Here is a 15,274-nt window from a genome sequence, read left to right as displayed (position 1 = left end):
TTTGCAATTTGACGCTTTCGGTCGACTGTATGAGGCTGGTCGTGCAACGTGTCAAATCGGCTTCGGTAACAGTCGACGATCACGTCGTTTCCCGGATTGGGCCCGGCATACTCGCCCTCGTTGGCCTGCACGAAGACGACACCGAGGGTGACTTGGAGTACTGTTGCAAGCGATTGCTCGGGTGCAAACTATGGGCCAACGGTTCGGGTAGCATGTGGCGACATTCCGTCAAACAAAAAGACTTTGAGTTGTTGTGCGTCAGTCAATTCACCCTCTACGGTACTTTGTCGAGCAAGAAGCATCAACCGGACTACAAGCGTTCAATGAAAAGCGTACCGGCCGAAGCCTTGTACCGAAAGTTCCTGCACTTGCTGCGGGAGCAGTACGAGGAGGAAAAGATTTTGGATGGACGGTTTGGTGCGATGATGGACGTCGAGCTCGTCAATGATGGACCGGTGACTCTGGTGATCGAAAGTATACCAACACCACCGACGATGGAAGACAATGCTGGAAGGCAAGAAGGGGCCGAATAGTGAGATTGCCGAGAGAATCTATTGGCTAATATAAATTCTCGAGCTGTAGCGCACCTGTGTTTCCAGAGATTTTCGACCCAACACAAAAGGGTTGCCCCCGTACACCGGGATTGCGAGTTACAGGAGAGAAAAAGCAGCTTATCGTTGCTGTTACTCGTATGAGAATCGGTGCCTATAAGCTTGTATGACTTATTGTTAAAAGACGATGGTGAAATAGGGTCTTGCTACAGTGACAGATAGGTTGATAAAGAAATAGTAAACCGTCTTGCAGTCAACAGACTTTCACGCACCCGGAGCCAGTCAGTCTCCGACGACCACGACCAGCAGTACTTATGAGGGCGAGAAACAACGTGACAGGAAGATGGCCACCCGAGACAATCACGCGGATTCCTCCTAGTAGCTGGAAGAGTACACTAATCTGGCCTTTGGAGCTCACCTTTTCTCGCAGTCCGGAGACGCAAGCCGTCGACTCAATCGTCCACTGTCAGATTGCATTTTAAATCCCGGAACTTTGAACATCCACTGACATAGAGGACAAATTCACAATGACAGACAATTGGGACGACAGCGACGACGAGTGGGACGTGGACGATGACGCACTGGACCAAAAGTTGGGTATGAAGAAAGTCGCTCAGAATTTGCCCACGTTTGACGACGAGGAAGATTTGGCCCTTAAGGAAAAGGCTGCTCGTGAGCAAGCAGAAAATGCGGAGCTTAAAAAAAAGGGACGGGCCTTAGCGAGTAAGAAACAAGCAGAACAAGAGCGGCTGGAAGAATTGGAAATCGCTCGCAAAGCAATGGAGCTGGAGGCGGAAGCCATGGCCAATCTGTCACCAGATGAATTGCGTCGAATGAAACAACGTCAAGTAGAAGAGGCTGATAATGCTTTGACGGATGATCTTTTCGGAGGAGTCGATGCAAAGGCGGGAAAAGGCGCCACGGGCGGAGCCGCAGCGGCAGCAGGTGACAAGGTTATCATGAAAGACGTCAAGGATCACTTGAAACACGCCCGAAAGGTGGCGGAATGCATGCAAGGGCACGGAAAAATACATCTGGCGGCAGCGTTCTTCAAAGAATTGCTGCAGCAGTCAAAAGATGTACTAGACGACGACGCAATCACCGAAATCATCAAGACTTGCAACGTCATCAAGAACGAAAAAGTTCAAGCTGCCAAACGTGTGACGAAGGTCAAGGGCCAAGCACAGAAGTCCAAAAAAGCCGACAAGGCCGCCGAAGCAAAAGCCCTGCAAAAACAGGTGGAGACGTTTGGCGCAAATGATGAATACGATGAGTACGATCATATAGGTGCCGACTACGAAGACGCTTTTTTCTAAGCTAAATGTGAATTTGAACGGTATACTACTAAGCCTCTACTAGCCCGGTCGTGTCTACTACGCTAGAGAGCTGCTGAACCTTCTATGTTTTGAATGCATCCCGGTATACGTTCGCAATCACCAGGCCATTCCAGACCCCTAGAAAGGATAAAGTCTCGATTCCAAAAACGCGTCACGTGCCGTTGACCAGCGTCGCAAATGATCGTGACGATAGTTGACTTTGATGGTAGCTGCAACGCTACCCGTACGGCTCCTACCACGTTCATAGCCGAGCTTGACCCGACCCACAGCCCTTCGTTTGCAAGTAGCCAGTGAGCCATATCAACTGCCTCTTGATCCATGACGCGGATGGCCGAATCGATGAAGTCAACTCCCAAGGCCAGGTTGTTTGTCACTCGGTCAAGACCGATTCCTTCAGCGAGTGTATCGTACCTATGGCGCTTCAATTCACGCTCACGTTGCTGGTTTGCGAAGGCCACACCATGTTGGATCTTGTGGTACAATGCGCTACCCGGTGGATCGACCAAGACAACTTTGACTGAAACGTGTTTTTCCTTTAAAAATCGACCGATTCCGGCAATCGTCCCTCCCGTACCGGACGACATGACGAACGCGTCCAAATTTTTGCATTGCCTCCACAATTCGGGTCCAGTTTGTTCATAATGCGTATCAAAATTGGACACGTTCTCAAACTGATCGATAAAGACTGCGCGAACCGTGCCCAACTCGTTGGCGCGGACAGCCAGCCGTCTTGCGACATTTACGTAGTGATTGGGATTGGCAATGGCTGCGTTGGACACAACGTACGTTTCCGCACCAAGAGCTTCCAGAATCCTTTGCTTTTCAGACGCTTGGTCGTCTGGTAGGACCACGACACAGGCGTGGCCTCGGCGCTGGCATAAGCTAGCCAAGGCAATTCCGGTAGATCCGGAGGTTCCTTCCACCACCAATCCACCCGTTTTGGATCGTCTCATAGCTTTTGAAATAATGCTGTCGAATGGATCGCTTGATTCTCTCTCCACAGGAGCGGAATTTCCAGTGGATTTTGTGCCGTTGCCGCCTTTCGGCAGATATCCCGAAGCTTCCGCGGCCCTGATCATACCCAAGGCAGCCCGGTCTTTTCCAGTGCCACCCGGATTCAAACTCTCCATTTTGACGTACACTGATCGTCCCACTAGCCTTGATAACGTGGAGAGCTTCACTAACGGCGTGTTCCCAATTAAAGCTTCGTAGGCAGATACAATTGCGATGTCGTTCATCTGCGAACGTTGTTGCGTTCGCCTAAGGCGAACAATCCAGCACCATCCAAGGGTTGCCGATCCCACAGTCAAGGCGGCTACTCCAATCCAGGGACTTGATTTTGATAACATTATACATTTTTTCAATTAATGTAAGGCGCTTCTACAGCGTTCCACAACCACGAAGAAATCCTTTGCCGAAATACGTTTCATGCTTTGGAATCCAACATATATTCTGGTTTGACTGACTGAGACAGTGAGACTCGAGAATTCCACTTTGTCATACGACAACTCTGTGTAAGATTACCGACCGATGATACAGAGCATTACTTTTGAACTCTCAGCGGTAAGACAGAACCTTCTATTAAATGCTTGGAATATGTGAGACAGATGAGTAGTTTTTTGATCACGACGATCCACGATCGAAACAATCTACCTATACAAAAACAACAACGGCCATGGTTCGACGCTGGACTCAAACAGGAGACAGCGCATCTCACGTCGCTCTCTCACACTTAACTACGCGCCCCCGATTATTCTTTCGCAATGAGCGACAAAGAGCTACTGGAGCAAACTTTGGAATCTCTGCGGGCTAGCAACGCCGAAAAGTGGGAACATCTAACACGTCTTCATAGCACTTTATACGAAGAAACCGCTTCCGACGAAGGCTCACATGGTTCTACCCCAAAGCCGTCAGCAGCATCCATTTCTTTACATGCCGTTATCCTGGGCGAGTTAGACGTACTCCCACGGAATGAGATGCTCTGCGAGTCTACTCGGATGCTGGAGCAGATAGGCAAAGGAGACGAAGATGATGGCATTGAATTTGAAAGAGGAAAGCCTCATCAAGACTATTCAAAAGAGCTTGTGCATAGCTTTCAAGACTTGTCACAGGTGAACGTAATTCTTGACAAAGTCATCTATCAGCAAATGACAAAACTTGACCGTGTCAAGTCTTTTGCTGCCGATCACGAGGAAATACAACAGCATATCAATTATTTCAAGGCATCCCGCCAATGCGTCAACAAAGTGAGTGCAGAGTCCCTAAGCATTGGCACGGCCATGGAAGTTGATCAGGACTCGGGAAAAATCATGAATCAGCTTCGAGAAGACTTGACGTACGTATCAGGGCTTGTAGCCAGAGACTACCGCAATTCTTCTCAGCTACGCAGCACAAGCGGAAATCCACAAGTGTCGGACCAAGGATTGTGGACTTTGGAGCGCACGATTTGGGAACTCTGCCAGCAAGCGTCAGTATTCCCGGATGACCCATACCTTGCTACGGATCAAATGGATCCCGAGCATGTTTGCCTCTTGCAACGGTGGTTTCTGATAGAATCTTTCACAGATGACGATAAAGCAGTTCGGCTAGTGGAATACTGACTGACCGTGAATGAAAGGAGTATCGATCTAATGTTGTTGAATGCGAAGCTCCCATTTGGACAACCAACAGGCTATGGATGCTGCGCGACAAGCGGAATCCAGAAAAATCAACACAGTGGAACAGGTGTATTTGTTATGCTCATCAAAGGACTGTGAGTTCAATCGCGTTGGCCGGCTTTAAAGTTAAGAAAAAAGGCTCAAATAAAGATTGCCAAGCTTCCTGCTCTCGGGGCCTTTTCATTGTGAACTTTTATTGACAGGAACGTGAGAGAGACAAACTACCTAACCAGACCTGACAGTCAGTCACACGGCAGAACACTTCACCCCACTGTGAGGTAGGGTTTGACCCAGGGTTTTGGCCAAAGATTCTGGAGAGAAAACCGCAGCGCGTGCTAGACACGCGCACAGTGCCGCAAAGTAGTAGAGCAGGTACCATGCTCTTTCTAGCTAGTCTAGCTAGGTAACTGAGAACAGAAATCTTGCATGCCATGATTCCACCTCGTTTTGCGTAGAATATCTTGCGGAAGTAACGGGTTCTCTTCGTTTCAGAACTTGACTGTGAACCATTTCCTTTCATCGACTTACGCTCATTTACGAACCCGTTTGCTAATAAAAAAGAAGATATGCTGGACGTTTCAACCGCACTTTCGGCCCTGCTGTTCGTGGCCAGTAATGTCGTCGACACGGTTTTATATTCGAAGTTCCGGAAACGTGACCACTTTAACTACCGGACGTTTACACAGTTGGATCCAGAATACATCCAGTCGGAATGGGAATTTCGCAGTGCTCATCGCGATTTGGAGCTAGTGGCATCCCTTCTGAACGCCATGGCTTGGTTTTCTCTCATCAGTCCAATTCTCCAGGTCGCCTGGATGCAATCCCACCGCGGGTCCCGGCAACCCGCGGTGCACGCCACAATGGCTGCTTTGGTAATCGGAGGATCCGTTTCCGAGCTCTTAGCAACTGTAATGTTCATTGGTGGGACAAATGCGGCTGAATGGCTGTCGAAAGATTTCAATCTAGACGATTGGACGGCGGACGGCGGAGATCAGATTGGTTGGCGTGTTTTGGAAGTCGCATACATGCTGATGCGTGGAATGATGCTGTGAGTCGATACTATCGAATGGATGTTTCTCTACTGCATTGCAACACTCTTATTTGTGTCTGTTTTTACCCAGTCTAGTACCAAACGCCTTTTAAGTGTCAGGTGGGCCTCGTTTGGGTTGGTCGTAGCAGCATTTTGTATAGTGGATTTCGCAGCCGAAATCTTGCGTCTGGCGGATTGGCGAACCTTCAGCAAGATTGCCTTTGGCACATCTCTCATGTTGCGGTTAGTCCTGCTACCAGTGTGGCTTGTTTGGTTAGCGCGGCTGATTCCTAAGGCGATGAAATCGATTGAGTTCGATACTTCGAATGCAGCTACGGCGTCAGCCTCGCCTGATACTTCACTGTCATAGGTGGCGGAACAGGTGACGACAGGGGATGCCATCTTTTCGTAGTGATGCGGGACTTCTGTCTCGTTTCACGTATACGGATCTTTGGAAAATGGAGCTCAATGGTAGCTTCTAGCAAGAGTACACTTCTTTCTCACATTAATACGAATAAATTCAACTCGACCTGAACGTCTAAGCCTCGTCGACCATGACCTGCTTTTGCCGCGATACAGCAGGACCATAGACAACCATCACTATCCTACTCTCGTCCTACCGTCCCTTCAGTTTAGCTGACTGTGATCACAAATGCATTCTGTTGCCAGCATAAACAGCTACTGATATAATATATATATATAAAGGAAGGCGCAGAGGAGTTGATTTCTCTCGATAAAAACCCTTTGGTGGGTATTGGAAGCCAAAACTTAAGCTAATTCCTTAGTTATGGCTTTTTCGGCAATCTTCTTTAGTGTATTCAGCTGCCCCAGCAACGTATTCACCTTTGTAAAACTCTCCTGTTTCCCTTGATCCGCGAGTTGTCTTTGTTTGTTGTTGGCCGAGTGGTAGACCAGCGATCGCGAAAAGTTGTCCGGATCAAGTGCAATTATCCGCTGCATGTTGCAAGCGTGCCGAACGGTCGAGAGCTGCATACCTCCGCTATACCATTCCACATTGCGCATATCCAGTCCATCGAAACGATAGTGCGGCGATTCGTACGGTGGTAGGAATCCTCCAGGACAGATTTCCGAATGCCATTCCCAAAGTTGTTGACGAGTTGCCATCCAGCCTCCCTGATTATTGATGTATTTGAAGTCTTGCGGTGCAGGGCGTCCCTTGTTCGGCCAGTAATCGTTGTTCCGATTGGCCCAATAGTCTCCAATCGTTTCCTTTGCGTCCAGTTTGCTTTGTGCCGGTCCCCGTTGAAGAACCACCCAGTCCATCCAACTCGAGGGAGGCATCTTTCGAACTCCAAGAGGGAATATGTTGGTCTCCCACAACATGAGCTTATCAGAGGCTGGTGATTCTGGGATCTTGTGGTTGGCAGTCTCTTTCGAAACATGACAGCAATACTCAGGGTTTATACTTTGCATTCCGGCTGGTCCGCCAAAGTCCATATCGATAGGTACCGGACCGGTGTCCTTTTGTGCTCCGTACTCGTCCTCGTCTAGCAACGCTTCCACACGAATGAAACCGGGGATCATCCGCTTCAATTGACCCTTTGTCATTTCTCCATAAAACATTTTGCTCGCATCTGCCCCGGAGGTTCCCTTGGGAACATCGTCCGGAGCCAATTCCCGAAGCCGAAGCAGTTCTTTGGTGACCTTGACGAAATGATCCACATGACTTGACTTAATCACCATATCATCTTCAAAGTTCACAAAAACATCATACTCCAAAAGTCTGTCCTTGATGGCGAAACGATGCTGGCGCGCCAAGTGTAAAGTGCGGTTTTCAAGCTTGGTGAAAGGATTCTTGCCAGTATCGTATCCCAGCGGTGTCGCGTCGTTCCAAACGTCGAGGCCTACGCCAGGCGGCAAAGCTCGTTGAACCAAAGCCTTGCGTTCGGGAAGCAAGGTAAAGTGACAGATTAAGAAGACGTCAACATCGTAGCCGCCTTCAACCATAGAACGGACCCCTTCAGAAACAACGGGAATGAGCGTTTCTTGGAGTCGATCAGATCCACGCACGGTACTGCGGGTTCCGGAATTATATTCGGCGAGCGTGGTGATGATGTAAAGAATCCGGGGCTTGTTGTTGCTTGCCAGACGACGCGGCTGTGGTAACTTTGGCCAAGTCGCGTCGGGTTCGTTAACCGGTGATTGGTTACTTGCCATTGGTAGTAGGACAAGAAGCAGCAATGCCGATGCTACCACGCAAGCCATGGATACTACTACCGGCAATTTTCTATTCGACACTCTCCTGTGGTCCGCAAAATCTCCTTCGCAGTGAGTGTACATGATAGTGAGCTCGTCCGAGGATGCCAATTTAGAAAATGACTGGAAACGACAGGACACCAGCGAAGAAATTTGATGGTACCAACGCCTGTGACCGTCGTCCTTGTCGTGGTCACGCGCTTCTTTGGACAGGAGCATTTTACAACCTGAAGAAGTCGATATATGCAGGAGAGGAAGTTTCTCAGGGCGTCCACGGTAGGCGTTGTCCAAGTGATGAGGGAAAAGGGCATTTGCCATTTTGCTATCTGTCACTTCCAACTGTTTTGCCCTCTTTGACCCCGAAGGTCATTTTCAGATCCCGTATTGTCGTGAGCTGGAACATAATTTGTCGATGGAGACGGTGCTGACAGTGAGACTGTCGAATTGTTCATGCAAAGATATTTATGGTACTCCATCGACTTAGGTTTGTCTCTACACATTGACTGAACTTACTAGTTCTTGAAGATACTTATTACCTTTTTTAAAATGCAATAAGCATTTCGATCATCGTAATGACAGAGGAATGAAAATGACCAATCTTATTGGATAGAAATATTTCATTAGGGCTGCCCTCCACCCTGACCAACATTTTTAATACCGTGTGTTAACGAGAGATTGCACAGGAAAGCCTTCTCCACAACCCTATCTCTGGTAGAGAGTACCATAACAAGAAAGTCTTTGGCTCGCGACAAACATCAACTGTCAAGCTATGTTTTCGATTGTTCACTGTGAGCTTTATAGGAAAGAAGACTTATCCACTAACCAAAGACTTTTTTATCTCCTGTGTTTTCATCTCCAATGACAGAAATCTTGTGGCTGGCGTTTACATTACGTGGACATAAGCCGTAAAGTTTGATCGATGCATCCATCGAAAGTTGGTTCTCCCTTCCGGGCGACGCACGAGCAGACGGAAACCCGGTAGATGCTGTGAGTTATCGTGGGTTTGACTGTGAGTGTGAGTGGGGTCTGTCCCGACCCATTTTGGATTTCGACGGCGATTCACAGAGTAACAAAAAGTCCATTGGCCGATCCGGTGGATTTGTGTTTTTTTAACTGTAAGCGTCTCATCAATCCACCCAAATTTATTGTAGCCCCAGCCTGCATGTCGCACTACTCCCCGAATAATGCTCGTCCCAAAGTCTCCAACGCTGGTGGAGGCGGCGGCGCTGGGGGCATGTCGGCGGACGATTTGGAGCAAGAAGCCGCTGAACGCAACTTGATCCGACGCTGCGTCGACTACCACGGCCCCGCCATTTTGGATTTGCAGAACCGTCTCTACCGTAAAGCCTGTCGGAGTCACCACACTCGACACTCGGCGCTGTACTTGCAGCCACACTCGTCGTATATGCGACTTATGGGTATGCCGCTGGCCTCCGTGGCGGCGCCCATTCCCTCCGAGTGCTACCTCACGTACATGGCTCACGTGACGAGGGCCAAAAACTCGACGCCAGTCATGTGCCTCAGTTGGACTCCGGGAGGTCGAAGGCTATTGACAGGAAATCAAGAAGGGGAGTTCACTCTCTGGGACGGCATCACCTTCAGCTTTGAACTTATCATGAGCGCACACGACGCTTCCTTCCGAAGCATGGCCTGGTCACACAACCGGAACTACCTGCTCACCTCGGACGCCAGCGGCAACATCAAATACTGGAGTCCTAGCATCGCTCCCGTACAGTCCATCGACAGTCACAACAAGCAACCCATTCACGGCCTTTCCATTTCTCCCTCGGACACGAAATTTGTGAGCTGTGGTGACGACGCCGCCGTGCGCGTATGGGACTGGGCCTCACACAGCGAAGAGCGGACTCTGGAGGGGCATGGATGGGACGTCAAAACGGTTGCTTGGCATCCACGGTCCTCGGTCATTGCCTCTGGATCCAAGGACAATCTCGTCAAATTGTGGGACCCTCGGGCGGGTAGCTGCCTGAGTACGCTCTACGGACACAAAAATACCGTCACCAAAGTGGCCTGGAACGACAACGGCAACTGGCTGTTGACGGCATCACGCGATCAATTAATCAAACTATACGACATTCGCGCCATGAAGGAATTGGTCTCGCTCAAAGGACACCACAAGGAAGTTACCAGTCTCGCTTGGCACCCGTTGCAGGAAACGGTGTTTGCGTCTGGCGGAATGGACGGTACGCTGATTTATTGGAACGTGGGTGCCAAGGGATCGGAGGAACCCGCCGCCAAAATCCCGTACGCCCACGACATGGCTATTTGGGATCTGCAGTGGCATCCAGCCGGCCACATGCTGGCAACGGGTAGCAACGACCGGCAAACCAAGTTCTGGGCCCGCAACCGGCTCGGCAGTACCGCCGGTCTGCCGGCCGAAGACGCTGCGGACAGCGCGGAAGTGCTGACGGACGAAATCGAACTGGGCAATCATGTGGGTATCGTCATTGGACGACGTGGTCAAACAATTATTAGTATGCAACGCGCGACCGGCACAAAAATGCACGTGGATCAAGTACGGAGAACGCTACTGATTCAAGGGACTGCACGACAGATCACTACTGTAAAGAAACGTGTGGGCGCTTTACTGGACCGCGTTTCCAATGAGGATCGAAGGGATCAAATGATGATGTAAAATGTATACTGTTAAAGCATCTTTTGTCGGAGTGCCTGTGAACGCTTCTCCTTTACTGTAGACACTGCAAGCCGCACATTTTAGAAGTGTTGCTATAGCCTACTTCGGTTCGCCTTGGCCTGTGAACCAATTTTCAGCGCACTCGCGGCCTCGGACACTTGTCCGGTATCGAACCGTTCGTCTAGTTTGTGGAGTTCCTCCCGACAAATCTTTTCCAGTTGTGTTCGTCGCGAGCCCTTGACCATTTGTACAAAGTATTCCGCTGTCCGCTCCCCAGAGGGTAACGACAAGAGGCGTTCGTCCAGTTCGCGACACATTTTGTTGGCCAGACTTTCCCTATGAAAGGGATCCCCCGACACGTCCACGCCACGCACGATTTGGGAGCACAGGTTCCATTGGACTGCAGTTAGGGCGTCAATTTTCTTTCCCATCAATAAAAGTTCGTTGGCTTTGGAAAGACCCATGGTGGCCATAAAGGTCGCTGAAGAGCAGAGCTCTGGTACGAGCGCCAGCCGGGTAAAGGGAGCCCAGAACGTTGCCGTTGGCGAACAATATACCAAATCACAATGCATCAAGGTTGTGGTTGCAATCCCTACCGCCGGACCATTGACGGCTGCGGCCAGTATCTTGGGATAAGCAATCACGCTCATCATGAAGCGTCCGGCGGGTTTGTGGATTGTTTGGCGTCCCCGCGGTTCGGGCTCGAAGGTACCGCCTTTGAGATCCGCACCGCTGCTAAAGTACGATCCAGAGCCGGTGAGAACAACGGCGGCAACTGAAGGATCACGGGATGTCCAATGGAGAATTTCAATTAAATCTTCGTACACATCGTTGTTGAAGGCGTTTTTCACATGAGGGCGCGCCAAGGCGACCAGCACAATGGAGTTGCGGCTGCCCCGCAGACACGTGCGGACGGTGCCGCGACCGAAAACCGTCGGCGACGATGGCTTGGAGTGCATGCCTCTCGTCGCGAGAAGAGATATGGGAAGAATGCTTGGAAAGGAACCGGTATGATTTCTAGCGCACCGACAGATTCGTATTCGGCAGGACCATGGTTAGATGTCGTTTTTCTGTCCAACTCTAACTCTAAAGCAGAAACACCAGATGTAGGGTAGGGTTTGATGATTGGATGCTGCAATTACAGTTAGGTACTCATACTCACAAAAGACGTAACGTACACTTAGAACAAATTGGTAGTAGATATGGTGGTGTGATATGTATCATGTCTGAGTACCTATAATTGAATTTACGTTGCTTGTCATCGTGTCCTGTATCTAATGTCGGGCTATGTAGATATGGACCTACGTATCGAATACGGCGAGATTGACTGTTACTCACAGGCAAATTGTCGGCCTCACTGCTCACCGACCATGACGAACCATCTATTGGAGGCCGAAAGTCGAGGACGATCTCGCATCGTCCCATCCGCTTCTAGAGTCTGATTGATGATTGGCATGTCCGCGTCACGCTTCGTGGTGGCGGTGCTTGTGCTAGGCGTCGTACGCCTGAGCTCCGGGTGGATTCTAACCCAAAATCATCCACATCTACGGTTCTTCCGTACAACAACGACACCAACGCGGTCCGATTTCCGTCATGGACTGACATTGCAACAAGCAGTCCGGGGTGTGGCTGCCGCTGGAGTCGAGCCGGACGAATGGGAGGCGTTGCGTCCTCGTTTGGCGGCCGTATGCCGGGACTGTATCGACCAAGACTTGGAAAGTGACGGGATCCTGTTCCTGCCCTCGTTGACCGGAGACCCCGAGTCGCAGTTTGCCGGAATTGCTGGTCGTGTTTTGCTGCTTTCCATCGACAGTTGGGTAGCGGAAGACGGTGTCGTGCTTTTGTTTGATGCGGCGACGGCCGCTATTGATGAACTTTTGCAGGACGAAACCGTAAGGACAACCGAAGGACATGCGCAACCGATTTTATTGTATATCCAACCGGAGAACGTCACGTCCGTTGTGCAATCCGACTCGATGCAAATGGAAAATCTTCTGCAAACGCTTATTAGCAACGACATTGATCAGTACGGTCTGGCGGACATCGTGGGTGGGGACGTAGGCTTCGGTTTGCCACTTACTACTGTCGTACCAACCGACCAATTTGAGGTCGACGGGGCCACAGTTCGCGATCCCCTCCAACGAACGGAATTTTGGGATACCAGTTCCGTACTGGTTTTCGACGGCTTGGTGACCAGGGATTTACGTCAACGATTGCTGGAACTTATTTTGGATGAAACCAACTCCGACGAAAAGTGGGACGACGTTGCTAACGGACCGAATCCGAGTCGATGGGTGCGGGGTGGATTGATGGATATACCCGCAGGACAGGGCAGCACTGACGAGGCGGAAGAATCGGACAGTCTAGGAGGCTATGGCCTGACCGACGAGGCGATTGATGAGCTTTGTTTCGAGGACCACGAGGCGATCGAAGAGTTCGAAAGTATCGTGTCGGCACTCTTTCCGCACATGAGGATAGCGCGATTGCCCGAGGCGGTCTTGGGTTCGTCGGTCTCGCCATTGACAGCCAACGCTCCCATTCACGGTCACTCGTTTAAATATCACATTGACGCCGATCCTAATTTGGTACCACAATCGCCATGGGCCGATGTCTATGGCCGTTACCCCAATCGAACACCAGGCAAGCCCCGATTTATCAGTTGCCTTGTCTATCTAAACGACGAGTGGGACTACGATGCCTGGGGCGCTCCGACAAGATTTTTGGACTACGCGACGGAAAGTGCTTGTGATATCCAGCCCAAACCGGGTCGCATAGTGTTCATGGATCAGGACGTCACCCACACGGTAGTCGCCCCAATGAGCGCCGCTGGCCTACGACCCCGGTATTCCCTAGTTTGGAAACTCATACTGCACCCCACGCGATATAATCAAGACATGACTGACCTTGCTGGGCCCGGACGCAATTGGCCCGCACCAACTTTAATTGGTAGTGCAAAGCGATAACCTGTTTGGTCTGTATATTATACCCCGAGCCTACGTCCGTGACGTACATTAGAGAGTAAATAAAGGTTGACGATCTAGCTGTGAGCTACCTAGATGGAGTAGAGGAAAGCTGCAACGGACAGGCTTTTTGCTCCCAGTGAAGGAGTGCGACACAACAACGACTGGACGCCGACCATCCAATTCAAAATCCGAAACTCACTGACGGCCAAGAGTGTATTTGCTCACAACTAACGTCAAAGACCTTCTAGCCCTCTCCTCGTCAACAATCCACCATGACGGAGGTACGCGCTGAATCGTTGGGGGGATCTGGACTTTTTGCTACTCAGGACTATCAGATTGGGGATCAAATTCTCCAGGAAAATACTCCTTTGATTCATCTAGCACCAACTACAAAGGAATTGGAAAGCGCCATCGTTGGAGCCCTCGTGGAACAAACGATTGAGACGAACCCAGCAGGGACCACGGACGACGACAAACGCAGTTTATGGAGGGCCATTCAGGTTCCTGCTTCCATCAAGGAGGCACATTACGGAAAGTTTAAGGGCATGGTACAAGCAGCGCTTTGTTTTGCCGCTTCGGAAGTGTCCGTTGATTCCAAACAGCGCTTTCTCAAGTTGTATTGTCCACCGCTCACGACTACGGAAAAATCACCTTCCGCCAACAGCGAAGCGGAAGCGGACATCATAGAAGTGTCAAAGCAAGCATTGCAATACGTAAAGGAAAACATTCGGATCGATTCCAATCTGGCGCAAAATGGGGCGATGGATGATGGCACTCTACAAAAGGTCATGCTTTTGTGGTCGGGGAACAGTTTTGAAGGTGGCCGCGTTTACGACAGCATAAGTCGGATCAACCACTCGTGCGACCCCAACGCAGTCGTTCAGCTTGGGCTTGGAACGGAACAAGACCGCCAAAGCATTGTGGCTTGTGCGCCCATTGCGAACGGCGACGAAATCACGATATCCTATTTAGGGCTTTTGCTCTATGCGGACCGACCGACGCGCCAGGCGTCGTTGTTAGGCACCAAGCACTTTACGTGTGCGTGTGATCGCTGTAAAACGAGCCTGCCGGACAACGCGAGTGCTATCCCTTGCCCCATTTGTCACCCAAGAAGAACGGGACAGCGCCAACTAGACGAAGATGTTCAGTACGATGACGAACAGAGCGTCCACTACGCAATGATCCGTCAAACTCCCGACCATAACGCGGCCCAGAAAAGGATGGAATGCGAGCATTGCCACGCGAAAATATTTCCTAGCGACTCTAATCATGCCGTCTTGTGGAAAATAGCAACCGCTGTGACGGACAAAACGGTTACTTTTCTGCGAGACCACGCCGCGATGGAAAAGAATAAACTCAACGATGATGGCGACGATGAGGAGGCCGAGCAAGTACGAGAGGAGTTACTGGAGCAGCAACTTCAGATATGCAGCAGCGTTTTGGGTGCCCAACACTGGACGACGAATATACTGTTACTACTACTGTTGGATCAAAAGTTACAAGCGCTGCACGGCGGTTTGCTAAGTGACAACCAAGGGGAGGCCGATCTGGGATCGATTGCGGAAGCCATGGACATGCTGGAACGGTTGTTTCGGTACGTGAATCGGTTGGGCCTACGCTTACACCGGGGACACCTACTTGCGGATGTCACTATGGGAGCAGCACGAGCCTTGGTGAGTCTAGGCGACACCGGGAGTCAAAAGTATGCTGCCGAATGGATGGCCAAAGTCGACGACTACGTTCAATCATTCGAACCCGAGGATGTGCAAAAGGTGGCGCACGCCCTGAAAGCAGCTTGGACGCGGGCCGATCTAAATCCTTCTCCCAGGAAACGAGCAAAGGGCGACGTGAAAAGATGACTTGAAT

General features: G+C 50.4%; 8 protein-coding genes across 8 annotated transcripts; 5 read left to right on the top strand and 3 right to left on the bottom strand.

The window, feature by feature from the left end:
- Positions 1-29: 29 nt before the first annotated feature.
- On the top strand, positions 30-533 carry PHATRDRAFT_38963 (predicted protein; the record flags this gene model as incomplete). Its single annotated transcript, XM_002182967.1, has 1 exon — positions 30-533. One exon carries the CDS (start codon positions 30-32, stop codon positions 531-533), a length of 504 nt encoding a protein of 167 aa, XP_002183003.1.
- Positions 534-1,078: 545 nt separating this feature from the next.
- PHATRDRAFT_48489 (predicted protein) lies at positions 1,079-1,889 on the top strand (the record flags this gene model as incomplete). Its single annotated transcript, XM_002182966.1, has 1 exon — positions 1,079-1,889. One exon carries the CDS (start codon positions 1,079-1,081, stop codon positions 1,865-1,867), a length of 789 nt encoding a protein of 262 aa, XP_002183002.1. The 3' UTR covers positions 1,868-1,889.
- Positions 1,890-1,929: 40 nt separating this feature from the next.
- On the bottom strand, positions 1,930-3,234 carry CysK (eukaryotic cysteine synthase; the record flags this gene model as incomplete). Its single annotated transcript, XM_002182844.1, has 2 exons — positions 2,970-3,234; positions 1,930-2,843 (listed from the first exon to the last, which is right to left on the bottom strand). The coding sequence occupies exons 1-2, from the start codon at positions 3,124-3,126 to the stop codon at positions 1,930-1,932; spliced, it is 1,071 nt and encodes a 356-aa protein (XP_002182880.1). The 5' UTR covers positions 3,127-3,234.
- A 3,109-nt stretch (positions 3,235-6,343) lies between these two features.
- PHATRDRAFT_48488 (predicted protein) lies at positions 6,344-8,098 on the bottom strand (the record flags this gene model as incomplete). Its single annotated transcript, XM_002182843.1, has 1 exon — positions 6,344-8,098. The coding sequence occupies exon 1, from the start codon at positions 8,009-8,011 to the stop codon at positions 6,344-6,346; it is 1,668 nt and encodes a 555-aa protein (XP_002182879.1). The 5' UTR covers positions 8,012-8,098.
- Positions 8,099-8,933: 835 nt separating this feature from the next.
- PAF1 (PolyAdenylation factor subunit 1) lies at positions 8,934-10,160 on the top strand (the record flags this gene model as incomplete). The annotated part of the gene is made up of 1 exon (XM_002182965.1): positions 8,934-10,160. A coding segment is annotated over exon 1 (1,206 nt), but the record flags the coding sequence as incomplete, so codon positions are not given.
- A 656-nt stretch (positions 10,161-10,816) lies between these two features.
- PHATRDRAFT_5527 (predicted protein) lies at positions 10,817-11,326 on the bottom strand (the record flags this gene model as incomplete). The annotated part of the gene is made up of 1 exon (XM_002182842.1): positions 10,817-11,326. A coding segment is annotated over one exon (510 nt), but the record flags the coding sequence as incomplete, so codon positions are not given.
- Positions 11,327-11,899: 573 nt separating this feature from the next.
- On the top strand, positions 11,900-13,408 carry PHATRDRAFT_38958 (predicted protein; the record flags this gene model as incomplete). The annotated part of the gene is made up of 1 exon (XM_002182964.1): positions 11,900-13,408. The coding sequence occupies one exon, from the start codon at positions 11,900-11,902 to the stop codon at positions 13,406-13,408; it is 1,509 nt and encodes a 502-aa protein (XP_002183000.1).
- Positions 13,409-13,672: 264 nt separating this feature from the next.
- On the top strand, positions 13,673-15,267 carry PHATRDRAFT_48486 (predicted protein; the record flags this gene model as incomplete). Its single annotated transcript, XM_002182963.1, has 1 exon — positions 13,673-15,267. Exon 1 carries the CDS (start codon positions 13,681-13,683, stop codon positions 15,265-15,267), a length of 1,587 nt encoding a protein of 528 aa, XP_002182999.1. The 5' UTR covers positions 13,673-13,680.
- Positions 15,268-15,274: the final 7 nt, after the last annotated feature.

Source organism: Phaeodactylum tricornutum, chromosome 17 (assembly GCF_000150955.2).
Source record: "Phaeodactylum tricornutum CCAP 1055/1 chromosome 17, whole genome shotgun sequence".
Classification (NCBI taxonomy): domain Eukaryota; phylum Bacillariophyta; class Bacillariophyceae; order Surirellales; family Neidiaceae; genus Phaeodactylum; species Phaeodactylum tricornutum.
This window is presented reverse-complemented; position numbering and strand designations above follow the sequence as displayed.